The 15,216-nt window shown below is 42.2% G+C and overlaps 1 protein-coding gene across 2 annotated transcripts in view; it reads left to right on the top strand.

Annotated features, from left to right (window-relative positions):
• Nucleotides 1–7,286: 7,286 nt before the first annotated feature.
• Nucleotides 7,287–15,216, top strand: part of plpp4 (phospholipid phosphatase 4) — a 74,526-nt gene continuing 66,596 nt past the window's right edge. For both annotated transcript variants that reach the window (XM_053875501.1, XM_053875500.1), the window contains exon 1: nucleotides 7,287–7,614. In XM_053875501.1, the coding sequence (XP_053731476.1) occupies nucleotides 7,526–7,614 (89 nt within the window). In that variant the 5' untranslated portion in view covers nucleotides 7,287–7,525. The remainder of the gene's footprint in view (nucleotides 7,615–15,216) is intronic.

The raw sequence follows: 15,216 nt of genomic DNA, 5'->3' as shown, positions 1-15,216 counted from the left end.
CAGTCAAATATGAGAAACATTTTTTAAACATTGACTTGAATATATTTTATTCTATGAACAGACGCCACCTTAAAAATAATTCTGTCAATCATTTTTGCACGTTTTTTGTTTGTTATATTTCTATCCTTGTTACAACATTGTGAGGTTTCTCATTGACCTGATGCTTTCCCCAGCATCTCACCCTAAACCTAACCATCCACAACAAACCTTAACCGGGACTCTCCACCAATCTTAAAGTCAATCAGAATCAGAAAAACTTTATTCATCCCAAGGGAAATTGTGTTTGTAACATGCTCTGTATACAACATATCACAATAAATTCAAAAGAAATAATATTATAAAGTGCAAAAAAAGTGATACAAAAGAGCTTCGAAATCAAACAAATGCAGTTCAAGAACAGAAAATGTGCCAAAAAAAACCCTTCATTGCATTATTTTCAGGGATGAATTCATATCATATCATGTATCATTAATCATACTGACTTTATTATTTTGACATTTTAACCTTCAAATGGAGGCTTATCCTTGGTCCTAACTAAGCCAAATGTCCTCACAAGAAGGCGTCTTTCCCAGACACCCAGACTCCTGGACAACGCCATATCTGTCCAGGACATTCTCTATTTCCAGTCCTCAACATGACCACTAGAGGGACGCCATGCACTATGTTGAAAACAGCCATGATAGATTCAGCTGACAGAAAAAAACCCGCCAATTGATGTAGAGTTATTGAAACCTAAATTCTTCCATGCATTCTTTTTTTTTTTGCGGCCGACAGCTGGTGGTTTCTGAGGCTGGTTGTCAGCTTCATTTCCATCTACACCATCAGTCATGGAGCCGATATGTTCTTATTACAGGGAGCAGTTAAGCTGGACTTGGACTTCTGTTAAAGGAGCAATGTGAAGCCTGAACTCAGATGCTTGAGAGAAAGGCAGCCCCTCTCTCTTAACTGAGCGTAATTCATGAACATTTGTGTGGACCTGAGCTACTTCAGAATCCTCTCATTTGGAAAAGGAGCTGCTTCCCCGAGGGCCGATATTATTGAACTTCCAAAACGTTAAGTCAATAATAACACTTATTTTTTCACTTTCATTTGATAAATCTGGAGCAGCAGAAGAGATTTACCTCCGAGTGAAAAGTGTTTTCATACTTTGGAGACTGCCTTCAATTCGCCTGCCAAATTCACTTAGAGATCCTCGTCTTAATGAGACGGAGGGTGGAGTGGTGAAAGAGGTTGTTACATGCTTGCGAGGTTTATTTGCACAGAGGAGCGTGTTGATGGTCGCTTTCCATGGGAACTGATTCCCCTGTAGGAGGTTTGATGAGCCGCTGTAAATAGTTTACATCGTACGGTGATAGAAATGAATGTTTTGGCATGTGAAACTTAGGCTTTAACTCCCTGAGCCCCAGAGAGATGCCACATAAGGTGCCTCTCCAGAAAGGCATCACCTGGAAACACCTGTCCTGTCATCGAATGTCCAACTGGGAGGAGAGCTAGGAGCAGACCCAGAACACATCTGTCAGTCAACCCATGAGCAACTCCTCCAATAACAGGTGGAGGAGGATTCTGAGAGGGAACCTTCAGAAAACAGATGGATGAATAATGAGGGGTCAAAATGGGTAAAAATAAATAGATAAAATCAATTATTTTCAGGAAAGATTGTTCACGGTTATTTCTGCTCTGACATAGATATACAGTGGTACATTGGTTTTTGAGCATCTCGGAATTTGAACAAATCGGAATTCGAACCAAAATTTCCTGATTTTTTTGCTTTGGGTTTTGAACGAAAATCCAGAACTCGAACGCCCCCGAAAAAACATAACATGCGTGGACTGATCAGGTGACCCACGAGGCGCTTTGTTATTGTGTATAACGCAGCCTCTGTATGCAGACGTGTCCCGTCAGCTCCATTTACTGACTGTTTTTTCTTCATATTGAGGTGTAAAACCTTTCCTGTCTCCACACTGGACCGTGGTAGAGTGTCACAGGGGAGGTGCTCGCTCTCCACACCTCTGAGGCTGGAGCACACACTCCAGGGTTTGATGTTGTGGGCTGGAGCTGGGACAGGGATGAGGCGAGTCTGGGACAGAGCGTGACTTGGTTTATGACTTTGTCACAGCCAAACTGCACAGAAGCGCACATTCAGAGCTGGACACGCACCTGGCACCTCTTCACTTCTGGAGAGACGTCACTCACTCGGCAACCCCTCCCACATGCAGCGGCCACACACATAGAGGAACAGCGCACCTGCAGCACACACTCTACATTCACTCCAACAAAAGACTATTTTAAGGCTCGGAACGCATTATTTCTTTTTCCATTCATTGTAATGAAAAAAAGGGTCCCTTAAAAAAATCGATTCAGATTTCAAACAATTCGCTTCTGGAACGGCCGTCTGGAACGGATTGTGGTGGAGAACCGAGGTACCACTGTATATTGTTCTGGCCAATGATTAAAAATGTAGTTCATATTAATGTTCATGCTTGAATATTTCCATCCCCTTCAAACTTCAAGTCATTTCTGTGCACATCTGCTGATGTCAGAATGAATAATGTCTTCAGACTTGATCCGCAATCTCCGCCCTAATGAAACCATTTATCTCAATTAAAGCAGCAGCAACTTTAATTACATGTGTTGATATTGTAATAACAATATGACCTGAAGATAACTGTCGGATTATTAAGATCATAAATAATGGTAGACGTGATCTTTGGTGCATGAAGAAAGTCCTTCAGGTAACTCCAACTCTCAAAGTATGCGCCGTTGTGTCGCAGTTTTATTATATATTATCATTAATAACAGTGGAGTTATTCAAACTAAGATTCAAGGAAATATTTATTGGTTCATTTATGGTACTGCAATATGCTGAGTTGATAGTTTTGTTTTGTATCAGGCACTTGGAGTTGAGCCTTTCATCCTCTGTAGTCAGTTCGGGGTGGACTCTGAATGAAGCCGATATATGTTATGAAACATGATGCTGAGCTTCTCTCTGGGAGTGAGCAGGATGGATAGGATCAGGAAGCAGGAGATCAGAGGGACAGCACATGTGCTCACGTGTCTAGGAGACCAAGTCAGAGAGGCTAGATGGAGATGGTTTGGACATGTACAGAGGAGAGAGAGCCAGTACATTGGTAGATGAAGATGTTGAGGTTGGAACTGCCAGGCAGAAGGTGGAGAGGAAGGCCAAAGAGGAGATTGATGGAGGTGGTGAAGGAGGTTTGTAGGTTTGAGAGAAGAGGAAGCAGAGGACAGGGTGAGATGGAGGAAGATGCTCCGCTGTGGTGACCCCTGAAGGGAGAAGCCAAAAGCACAAAGAAGAAGAAGACCTTTCACAAGATTCCCAAGCACTGCCTAGGGCATCAGGAAATGCCGGTGGTGGGGGAGAATTTTACTGTCGATATGCAACGCTTCAGGAGTGAGGAATCGCCAGAAACAGATCTACTACCTGTGTAACACATTCACACGACGGATCCTTAGGCTTAAGATTTCAACAAAGCGTTTCTTCCGTGACATTTCCCGGCGTTGCAAAATGACGGGTGGGTTAAGAATGATGATGAGAGGGGTGACGATTTTAAGCTCGTATCAATACTTGCCCAAAATGTGACACTGTGAGTTAAGCTTACGATCACATGAAGTGCTTTGCAACAAAAGATATCAAAATTTAAGATCTTAAGTCGCATCATTTGCATTTGGATTCTGAGGCAGGTCGCCCGCCAACAGCGTCAGACATCCCATCAATAACAGCGCCCAATAAACAGATTCAACCAACTGACCTGTCTGTTGCATATGATCAATCCATCATCAGGGTTATGGAGTTATAAATTAGAGGATTAGGATTTACTTTTCTCAATCTGGACACCACCCGATCGAGTTCAGCACCTACTGGCGTCTCCTTCATTTACCTGCCTACAGTCACGAGTTAAAATCCCATGAATCTGATGCCCAGTCGCAGCCTACAACGGAAGACCTCACAGCACATTTCAGCAGCATTTTCCAGACTTTAATATTCAGGGCAAACTTTGTCAAAGTTGAATGGAAAGTGTGAAGTGTGGTGGAGTGTAATGGTCCTCTTTTGTAACGGATCAGACGTGTGGTCTTCTCTAGCTTTGTCACATCTGAAAAGCATTGCTGTTGTTTATAGTGTATGGTGGGATCTTTCATCTGAGTATGAGAACCCTCTGTGGTACTTCTTCATATTTATGTGTGCAGTATTTAGAAAACCACTTTGAAAGGCAGTTAAATTGCCTCTCTGCAATATAAATAAACAGAGCCTGCACGGCCATTTTAACTCGATATGAGGGACTTTGCCTCTTATAAACCGGTTAAATGGTAATAAAAGGAAAATCCAATAAAGCCAGGAGCCAAGGGAGCAATTGTCTCGTCCCTGTGTAGAAGAATGAGCCACTTTGTAGCAGGAAATATCCTCCACTCTGCAGCAAACATTCCCAAATGTGCGAGCACTGAATGGTAGCAACCCGTAGCTTCATTGTAATGTACGCACCAGCTTGGGGACTGATTTAGATGTAAAACTAGTGTGATTGGAGGGGTGAAAAAAAAACTTTGAGATGAATTCCTTAATTCTGAGCACCATCTCGACAGCTCATTATCATCACTACTTCCAGGAGAAGTAGAAGAGGATCTGTTGAAGCGGATCTTTTCATGTTTGTTTGATATGTTTTCGACGGAAAAGACCCTGGGCGGCGCAACAAAGACAGGACATCTACATTTCAGCTGTGTAGGGGAAACACATTCATCTTTTTCGGTTGTCTTGTTAAAAAGAGTTCTGACCTAGAAAGGCTGAAAAGTTTTTGGGTCAGATATGTTTTTTTTCTGTGTGCCACACACAAACACGCAGGTCCTCCATTTGCTGGTGAAGTAGAAAAGCCAGTTTTATGGGGCATCAAATATTTATGTGTCTATGAAGCGCTGGGCAGGTTTTGCTGCCTGTAGGTGGACCGCTGCCTCTGCTCCTTAATCAATGTCTGAGTGCAGAGACCCCCGAGGTGCAGGTCCTTTCATGCCGATGCGATTGGCCCGAGCTGAGATGAGGCGGCTCAGAGCAGAAGCCCCATGAAACCAGGGTCTTTTTGCTGAGCCGTGTCGTTACATTCACTTATGGTGTATGGTGCCAAACAGGACTCATCCTGTTTCCTCATTCGTTTTCTATAGATTTTTCTTGCTTATTCTCTTTATATATTTGTTTACAGTGATTTCATAACATCATTTACTTGAGGGTCTCTACATTTAGTTCAATATGCTTATGTTTATTACACTTGATTTGCATATATTTACATTAATGGTGGGACTTTAACAATTTAATTTAATTTAACAGTTTGCTCTCCAGACAACAAGGAACCTTTGTAAGTGCAGCAGTTCCTGGTCCACTGATCACACTGATGCACAAGACACGTGGCAGCTAGGATGATAACAACAACAACAAACATGGAGGAATCCCTGAACAAAAGCAAACAAAAGCATTTGTTTGCTTTTGTTCAGGGGTGTTTTTCGCTACACAATGACCAGGGTTTCCACTACTCTGAATGGACTTGAAATTCTTATACAAATATTTTCAAGACATGAAAAGAGCTTTAGTTTAAATAAGGTGATATAAAAACTTGAATATAGCCACCATTGTGATTTATTGTCAAACTGATGCAAAATAAACTAAATATTTTGTCGTTTAAATGTATGTATGGGTCCATCATTTGATTCAGTAATATACCACATTCATTCAAATTGAAAAATGTGGCTTCTTGTGGCAAATATTCTTATACCTTTCAATGAGGTTAGTGCTTTAAAGCATCAAATTATTTATTAACATTTGTCTATTCTTTTCCCAGTTGAATAATGCTGATGCAGTATTATAGCCTAGTTATAACCTAAGTTCATTCTCTATCAGTGTTTCCTTGCTCTTTATCCGAGTCTTAAATCTGGTTGTGCTTAAGATGGATCCGGTGTTTGGCGACTGATTCTCTCCCGGGAATTGAAACTAATGACGCCTCTTGAGTTTCTGTTGTTTACCTACCTGACAGATCCATTTGTTTAGCTATTGCTTCATTAAAACTTTACCACCCGTGTGCTTTGGATTCCTCCGTTCAAATTATCGCTGGCCTGTTGCCGCTTTTGTCTGCTGCCCCACTGAATTCTGGAGGATCAACAGTGAATAAAAATCATCTCATAAAAGGTTCACCTATATTTTTCTTCTGACGTTTCCCATCAGAGGTTCATCCTCTCTTTGTCACCAATATCCTCTTCACGTCGTCACGTCCATGAACTTTGTTGTTGTCTTCCTCTTCTCCCATCTCCAACATTCTTGGTCCAACTGTGTCGCTCCTCTCCTTGAGTTCAAACCTCCTCTCCTCCCTAACTTGTCTCCAAGCTTCTCACCTCTTGCTCTCTTTTCTGATCTAGTCTTTTCTCGTCACTCCTGGTGACAACCTCAATAGCTTCATCAACCACTGACCAGGAAAAGGGTGGCCCAGGTCAGAGTGGAACTGAGTAGAAATGTATCCAAGTGTGATTTGTATTTCTATTTTATTACTATTCAGTGTAGTTTTCTCAAATTAATTCATGAATTCATCTTTGAACTAGGTCTTAAATTCCCTCCTCATTGTATTCCTTTCCATTTATTTATTTCTTTAGATTATATCCTTGATATTCCATCAAATAAAATGTTATTCTGTCTTCTACGAGCAAAGTTAACTCTTTAAGTTTTCTTGTCCCTTGTGTTTTCAAAATAGCAATGCAAATATATATATATTTTTTATTTAGTACTTAGTACTTACTAGTACTAAAATAAAATTGCTTTAAAATGTGATTATTTTTGATTCCATATATGTATTTTTATTGACTGATTGTTATTGACAGTCATTTTCATCTTTTTCCACTCTTTACCTTTATCTTCATTTTAATTCACAGTGTTTTAATATCGACCTGTCTTTTTACTTTAACTTTACTTTGTACTTTTATGTTGTTTTTTCACCATCCTTGATGAAAAATTATCAGTAAAATTATCGGTTTAAGTTACTTTGAAAATGTATATTAAACTTCAATATAATGTCATTTAATTAAAAAAAAAAGAACTTGATGATCCGCGTGAATGAGTCACTTTAAAAAGTGGGTCAGGAAAGAAGAAGACTTTTAAGGCAACGATTCCTCGTCAAGATACGAGTGTGGTTACGGCATGTTCTTCTTTCCAGGCGGAGCTGGAGAGAGAGAGACAGTGAAACCGAGAGAGAGAGCTGGAGCTCCGCGGCTCCAACTTTCCTCTCACTCCTCCTCAGCTGCATGTTCCTCCACCTACCTGCTCCACCGCACTTGCCCCACAAACTCCCGCTCAGTTTCACCACAGTGCCGGCGGGAGCCAGAACAGGCGAGTGGATCTTGGAGAGCAGAGGAGGAGAAGACGGTTCCTGGTGACCGAGCATGGTGTGACGCGTGAGCTCCGCTCCAAAGTGGATGACTGAAGCGGACCAGGACCGCCTGTGTAGACCGGACTGACTGATCCAGACTGGACTATCTGGCAACCATGAACGTGTCGCCCCCTGACCGGAGGAAAAACATGCGGGAACTGGCGCTGGAGATCGGGATCCGAGTTCTGCTGTTCGGAGTTTTTGTGTGAGTGAAACCAACAGTCTTATTCTGATGCTTGAACCCGTGTCAGCTGCGATCCTCGCCAGAGAGCTGCGGTAACAGGTTGCTGCAGAGACGGAAGGGAACCAGCGTATTACAGTGGTACTACCTTATGACATGATAATAACAGTTGATGACAGCAGTGGTGCTTCTTCGAGGATTGCGATAAGAACAAATAGCATTGAAGATTTTTATCTGTTTATAGTTTGATGGATAAAACTCACTGGTTTATTGTTTTCACTCAACACTGTCTTCAAGTTTCACCATCATGTTAGTGGATGATATGAGCATCGTGTATCAAAAATCTGAATTAATTCAACAAGACCATGCGTTTACACGTGTAGTTCAAAATTGTGCTGGCCATCACCCCTCACCATACGATACTGTCTCGATAGTTTGCCCACAATAATGATAATATCACGGTACAGTGGTTCTGCGATTATCATTATGTGGCAAGAAATTTCAACCATGTTCCATCACAATGTCTGTCTCTAAGACGTTCAGAATATATTGACAGAAGTGAAGCCAACTAAGAGGAAACACAAAACATTGTCAGTCAATTTCACATGAATGACATCCAAGAATAACAAAGTGTGTACTTAACACTCACAGGACACACTTCATGCAAAGTGTCACCAGACTAATAAAAGCAATTGCCAAGGAGTCTCACTGCTATTTACAAGGAGTTGCAATTCTTGTTCCACTTATCTGTCAATAGAGTGAGAACAGCTACACTCTATAGCACTCGGTTTGTGTGTTGGACTCACACTTGACCCAGGTCACATAACAACCGAGGGACCATCAAACAGCACTTCTAAAACACCAGGAGCATTTGGTTGGTTTTCAGGTTTTAATATCGTAAAATATATACGCAACAGCGCCTTATGTCTGATGTGTGTATGATCCCTGACTTGGTTTGCATGTGTCTTATGGCTCCGTTATGCTCATGTCCATTTTGTGTATTCACCACAAACTAAGACCCAAGGACCAACAGCAATTACCCGTCTCCCTATTCTACTCCATGTCCCCGTCCCAAAGAGTACTCTGCCAACTCTTTTTCATGTGAAGCGACTCCCTCCTCTGGAGCCTTTAACAATTGCAGAAGGCTTTATGAAAGAGAATGCGCTTAGCATGGCCATATGTCTATTGTTTCAATATCGATTCTTGGTGCCTGGGTATCAATGGTGTTGGGCCGGACGAAATCCCACGATATATCGTAGTATTGATATTTTGCCGTACCCTTACTAGGCCTGCACCGTAAATCGTAAAAAAAGATCGTGATTTCGATTCAGCGATTTCGATTCGCATTAAATTCACAAACCGACTGGATTTGCATCACAAGTGCTACTTTCCTTTGTGAGTTTTACGCTCCCAAGCGGCGCTGCAAGCCTCTACTTTCTGAGTTCCTACAATGCTCGTGACTTCTCCTTCAACCAATGACGAAAGGGCCTTGTAGTCACGTGAACGCGGTTGTGATTGGGTAGGTTGGCAACAGGATAGAAACTGAAGGAATATGGACGACAAACTGGGAACTAGTTAGGACAGTCAGCCCCCCCAAACAGCCTCAAAACAAACATGTTACGAAAAAAAGGACGGAACATGGAGAGTGTTTCGGGGGCTATGAAAGTGAGAGCGCTGGTTCCTCAAACGTCATATGCCTGGTGATGCAACTTTGTTTTGTCATGGTTCATATGTGCAATAAACTACGTATTTCATGAGGGAAAAAAATCGTGGCAGAGAATCGTGATATCAATTATTAGCTAAAAATTGTGATTCGTATTTTCCCCTGAATCGTGCAGGCCTAACCCTTTTTTAACCGGTTTAATCATGTTTCATAAGTGCCAGTAGTAGTAACGTATTTGAGTCCATGTGCCCTGAAATAGGATGTGACCCTCCTCGCCCACCAGGGTGCCCCCTGCCTCCGCATCCACGCGTCTCTGAAGGCATCATTATTGCACTATATGGGTGGATCAAGGGATCAAACGGATGGAAACAGCTGCTTGAGTCTGAGTTCAAGCGCTGCATATGTCAATACATTCATCTCATACAGATCGATATTCCATCAGTTGTTCTGAGTGAACTTTTGTTGACTGATTCTTTTCGATAGCTGCAGGTGAAGAAACCTTAAACTCAAAGTAGTGGCTGCTCTGGCCATTCATTTGTTGGAGGAACATAGTGAAATCTCAGTGTCCAACTCTCATTGTGTCTTGACCTTGGTTTAGTCTGAGATATTGCTACATAGTTTTCAGCAAATGCATCATGTAGGTCTATTCTTTCCAACGCTAGTGAAGCCTAAAGTTCTCTTTAAAATGTGGCCTGAGAAGTTTCCAGGCAGCAGGTGGTGGAGTATATCACACAACTGCTGATATTGAAGTTAGCTTGCATCATGAAGACGCTTAACCTGGGAAGGTTGGGAGTTGGTTGAAGATACCGAGTTGTAAAATGTCTGTCTGAAAAGTGTAAAGCAGCTGAGACGACTATCGCCCTTTTATAGTCACCTACATCCTATAGTGTCTTGTTTTCTGCACTGTGTGTCAGACTCTTTCTTTCTTCTGTTAATTTCCAGAACACACTCTCTTGCCACCAAATTTCTGACGGTACGATCTTTTACAGCCTTAAAAATAGGCATTCTTGCTTCCTTGCCTGGAGCTTCTCTCAGCCTTGTTTTTGTCGTCACTGTGTCATGTACTGATTTACTGCGTGATAGAATTTAAACACAGCCTTGGGCCCTTTCCAAAAAAGAAACAACACTCTGCAAACTCATTGTCTCTCATTTTCAAGGTTCTGTTTATGACTATTGTGCGATACGTTTACTTAAAAGGACCTTAATGTGCGTTTCCGTGTTTCAGGAGCTATCTGCTGTGTGAGCAAGGTGAAACGTCACTTTGATTTATGCTCAAGTGGGAAAGAACCATGTTCATCCATTTCCAGTTCATTTAGTTTTAAAAACAAGCCGCCTTATTTCTTGGTTTCTTGCTGGGTTCTCCCCAGCGCTTTAGCACCGTCCGGATTCCCTTCACTGAGAATTGTCCCACTACACTGACATTTCACCCATATTTTCTCAGGACAGTTAGAGTTTTCTGCTCTTTTTAACATGTACAGTAGTGGCATCTCACAACGTTACCGCTTCCTCACTGTCAGTCAGATGCAGTGGACCATTCAAATGTACCGCACGCTCTGTTGTTACCCTAATGTCGCCGCTTTCTCCGCTCCCTGCAGGGACACCTCTGACGCTGAGAAATAAATCTTGGGTAGAACGACCCTTTTTGGAACTTACACATGGGATCCAACAACAGGCAACATTGTTTAAACATGGCCACCACTTTGCCAACGGACTTGATAGAACAACGTGTTCACCCTGTTTATATGTTCACTTGAGAGTTGAGGACGGCCAATACCGACTTTTGTTGATCATACACTAAAGTCACTTTTGTTTTAGATTTAAGATTAAGTATACAAACCTATTCAATAACAATAATGCTGAGTAACACAGTACAAAAAAACGTTTGTACTTTTACAGCAAATGAATAACGAAAGTAGGCAAAGTGCCTAATATACAATAAATGCTTTGTATTCTCTTTTCAATGAACAATGAATAGATATAATCTTCACTTGTTAAATACTGGAAAGTGGCTTTATAACCTGACAGACTGCCCCTTTTTTCATTGACTACATGTCCAGGGAATGAGTACTCGGTAAACTCCATTAGCATTGGTTTCGCCTGTGGTTAGCTCTGGTTAGCATCCGTTCGTTCGCCTCTAGGTAGCGCTTGAATTTGGCGCGGTGATTTGAGGCCAAGTGTCTTGTTTTTACGCTGCGTCTCAGTCTGTGGGTGAACATGCTGCGAACTACAATTTGGTTGTCATTTTTCTTGACTGACACTCCAGGATGTCTTACGCTAATGCATGTTTTCGGAAAAGGTTTGAACCGCGTCTCCATGGTCTCTCTGACTGTTGTGATTTCCTTTGCCAGTTTTTGCCCTCTTTAACTGACCTCTAATTTTGCTTCTGCCATTTTACAGTGACTTTAAAAGGCAGAATTGCAGTCATTTCAGAAACTGTAAATTAGCCTGACAAGGATGCCTTTCCGCTGGATTGTCATTGTCTTCCCATGGTGTGTGTGTGTGATCTTGACAGTTGATCAATCTTGTTTGATCCATTTTCCCCCTCATTAGGCAAGAAAATGGATAGTTATGCGTCATCTTCTGAATTACATATGTGAGGCGTCAAAGTTTTTCTACTGCAGAATCTTCAGTTGCATTAAGGAATATGTTAATACGCTGATCCGCCTGCCTTTCAAGTTTTCAACAGGCTGCCTACAGCTACCAGTCAATGTGCCTGATCCATATTTTGAAGGTCTAATAAGTCTGTAAAGGATTAAAATATGGTTTGTGTGTTGAGTAAGATTTGCACCAGCTGAGGTTGTTTCTGAATTACCGCCGATACGTTGTAAAACTACAGTATAAATGATTCTGTTTCTGGTCTGAAAATATGGCAAAATGAAGACCATTTTATAAATAAGCCTTGTTAGCATTGAAGCTAGCATGCAACATCAGAATCAGAATCAGAAAAACTTTATTAATCCCAAGGGAAATTATGTTCGTAACATGCTTTATACTCAACATATCACAATAAATTAAAAATAAATAATATTATAAAGTGCAAAAACGCTATACTAAAGAGCTTAGAAACCATGTGAACAATGTGCAAGAAAATGCAGTTCAAGAAGAATCCTTCATTGTGATTTTTTCAGAGATGAATTGTATGTTTTTATTGCCACAGGAAGAAAGGACCTCCTGTGGCGCTCAGTCTTTGAGTTGGGTAGTCTCAGTCTGTTGGTCCACGTGCTTCTGTATTGGACCAGGAGCTGATGCAGGGGGTGGGTGATATTGTCCAGGATGCTCCTTAGTTTCAGGAGCATCCTTCTGTCCATAACCGTCTCCAAGGAGTCCAGTTTCACTCCCACCACATCACCAGCTTTGCGGATGAGTCTGTTAGTGTCCGCCACCGTTACTCTGCTGCCCCAGCAAACCACAGCGAAAAGACTTGCACAGACACTCATAAAACATCCTCAGTATGATCCCGCAGATGCTGAAGGACCTGAGTCTCCTCAAGAAGTAGAGATGACTATGTCCTTTTTTGTAAAGGGCCTCAGTGTTCCAAGCCCAGTCCAGTTTATTGTCTATGCGGACCCCAAGATATTTATAGTCCTCAACAATATCCACATTGAGCCCCCCGGATGGAAACGGGGGTCACAGGAGACTTGGTCCTCCTTTGGTCCACCACCAGTTCTTTGGCCACATTGAGCTGCACATGGTTCAGCTCACACCAAGCAACAAAGTCCTCCACCACAGCCCTGCTGATACATCCAACTATGGCAGAGTCCTCAGAGAGTTTCTGAAGGTGGCAAGTCTCCGACCGATAGTTGAAGTCCGTAGTGTAAATAGTGAGGAGGAAAATAGCATTAACTAGCTCACTCGAAATGGAGAATGTTTCTAATCTGATATTACAATTGTACAGAGTTTTCTCCTCAGCGGAAGGTTACGTTTAACACTATCTAAACTGGATGAGTCGAAATCTGTCTGCTGCTGGAAAGAGCTTGATGCTGCATATTCACAAGAGTTATTTGGCTTTGGCCTCATTTGGGAGTACATTATTCATGTCTGGGGCAGATTTATGTGCGCATCCGGTTTGAGGCTGCCCACATATCAGGGAACATCGTCTTCATCATCACAATAAGGCAGTAACCGCTGTAATCTGCCTCACAGTCACAAAATCCTCGATCACCACGATGACTTCAACTCTTCTTCAACTGTGGTGGAGTGGACTCCGGCAATGTTTTTCCATCAACTCTCTCTTGCTGAATCGCTTTTTTTTCCCCCAACTGTTTTGCTCAAACCAGGATCCAATTTATTTATCTATTCAAGTGGAATTATAACATTTCTATTTTGGGATCTGCTCAGGGGAGATCACAGACGACGGCGTTGCAATTACTTTATGGTTTGCAGCTGCTATTAATAAACATTTTTGACGGATTTCTTAAAATAAAAAATGTTTCTTCAAAGACCTGTTTAGACGTAAGCAGGAGGATAGCAGCGTGAATCTACTTTAGTGATCAGTGGCGGTAAACTGTAAAGTGGTAGTCTCTTGTGCCAGTTCTCCAAGAAACAAAATAGTAGTTTTTTAAACCCCAGTTGAGATCAGTGGCAGATTTAAATCCCTTTCCTGACTGTTCTGAGTGAGGACAAGTGAGGAGGTTTGGGGGAGGATGGATTCTGGAATCAAACCTTTGAGATAAAAGCAGTTATGGTCCATCTGCTTGCTGTGATTTATTTGAAAATGCCCTCTTGGCATGGTGTGAGCGGAAGAACTGGTCAACAAAAGAGTGGTCCTTTTATCCCGATGCACCCAAACGCTACTTGTCTCTGTGTAAGTTGCCCGGTTGGAAGCTACTCTGGGGGCACAGTGAACCCGCTACACAGAGTAGCCCCTCAGCGCCAAGATAGAGCTGGAGTCTCTGTTTACACGGCGCGAGGAACGCTAATATTAGCCACTGTTAGCTACCAACACGGTTGTCTTTACAGCGGCGGCGTAAGAACCTCCGAGGAGCAGACGCTCATCCAGCGTTCTGAGTCACAGCAACAGTGCTAGCTGCTTGACGGAGTTGTTTCAAAAACCAATTTGGAAGTGGGTAATCGCATAAGAACAATCGCTCGCGCTCAACCCGAAACAGGGGTGATAAAATCAAGCGCTCCTTGTCATTCATCACGCTGCAAACACACAGGAAGAGCACGCAAATATGGACGTTTTATAATCAAAGGAGTGACTTGTTCTCTCATGAAAATGACTAAAAAAAAGCTTGGAATGTGAAATCACGTCTTACAACAGAACCACATAAAAACCAATGCATTGTCTGCTGAACTTGAAATATTGTCTCCTGTCTCCACTGTTTCTAGAGAGAAACATTTAACCTACATGAAGAAGGTTCAATATAACTGTGAAATTGTTATTTATATGTTACACATTGTTTTATTGTAGTTCATTGTTCAATGATCGTGATTATTATGTGAGCTATGCTGCTGGTGTCTGGGGCGCGTGCCTCACTATCATATCCTGGGCCACAGTGGAAGTCAACATCCTCAGCTTCACTGCTTTCACTACTTAAGTCCGTGTCAGCATTCAGCGCTTGAATATATTTGCTTTGGCTCCCATTTTCCCATCAGGGATGCTTTAAAGATCCATCACAGAGCCGTTTGGAATTGAATAGTGCTTCTGAGAAATGATGAGTCAGTTCAGCCATACTCCTAAATCTGTGCGGTTTTATCCAGAACAAACTTGTCCGCGCATCCTACACATCATGCTATATCAGTGTGAGACCTGGGGAATCACAACTACAGGCAAACATCTTGAACTCCCAAGTGCTTGCAGGAGCGTGCCTTTAGCCAGTTAGCGGCGTTCACATTGACGGCAGAACCAAAGGTTTCCCCAGCAGACCGTTCCCTGAAGCTTTGCTGGGCCTCAGTGGACGAACCTTCCTCCCACAGTCCATCTCTGTGCCAGGCTCTTTCTGCAGATAGCGATGCACATG

This window comes from Synchiropus splendidus, chromosome 9 (genome assembly GCF_027744825.2).
Source record: "Synchiropus splendidus isolate RoL2022-P1 chromosome 9, RoL_Sspl_1.0, whole genome shotgun sequence".
Lineage (NCBI taxonomy): Eukaryota > Metazoa > Chordata > Actinopteri > Syngnathiformes > Callionymidae > Synchiropus > Synchiropus splendidus.
Note: the sequence above shows the minus strand (reverse complement) of the source record. Positions and strands in the feature narration are given on the sequence as shown.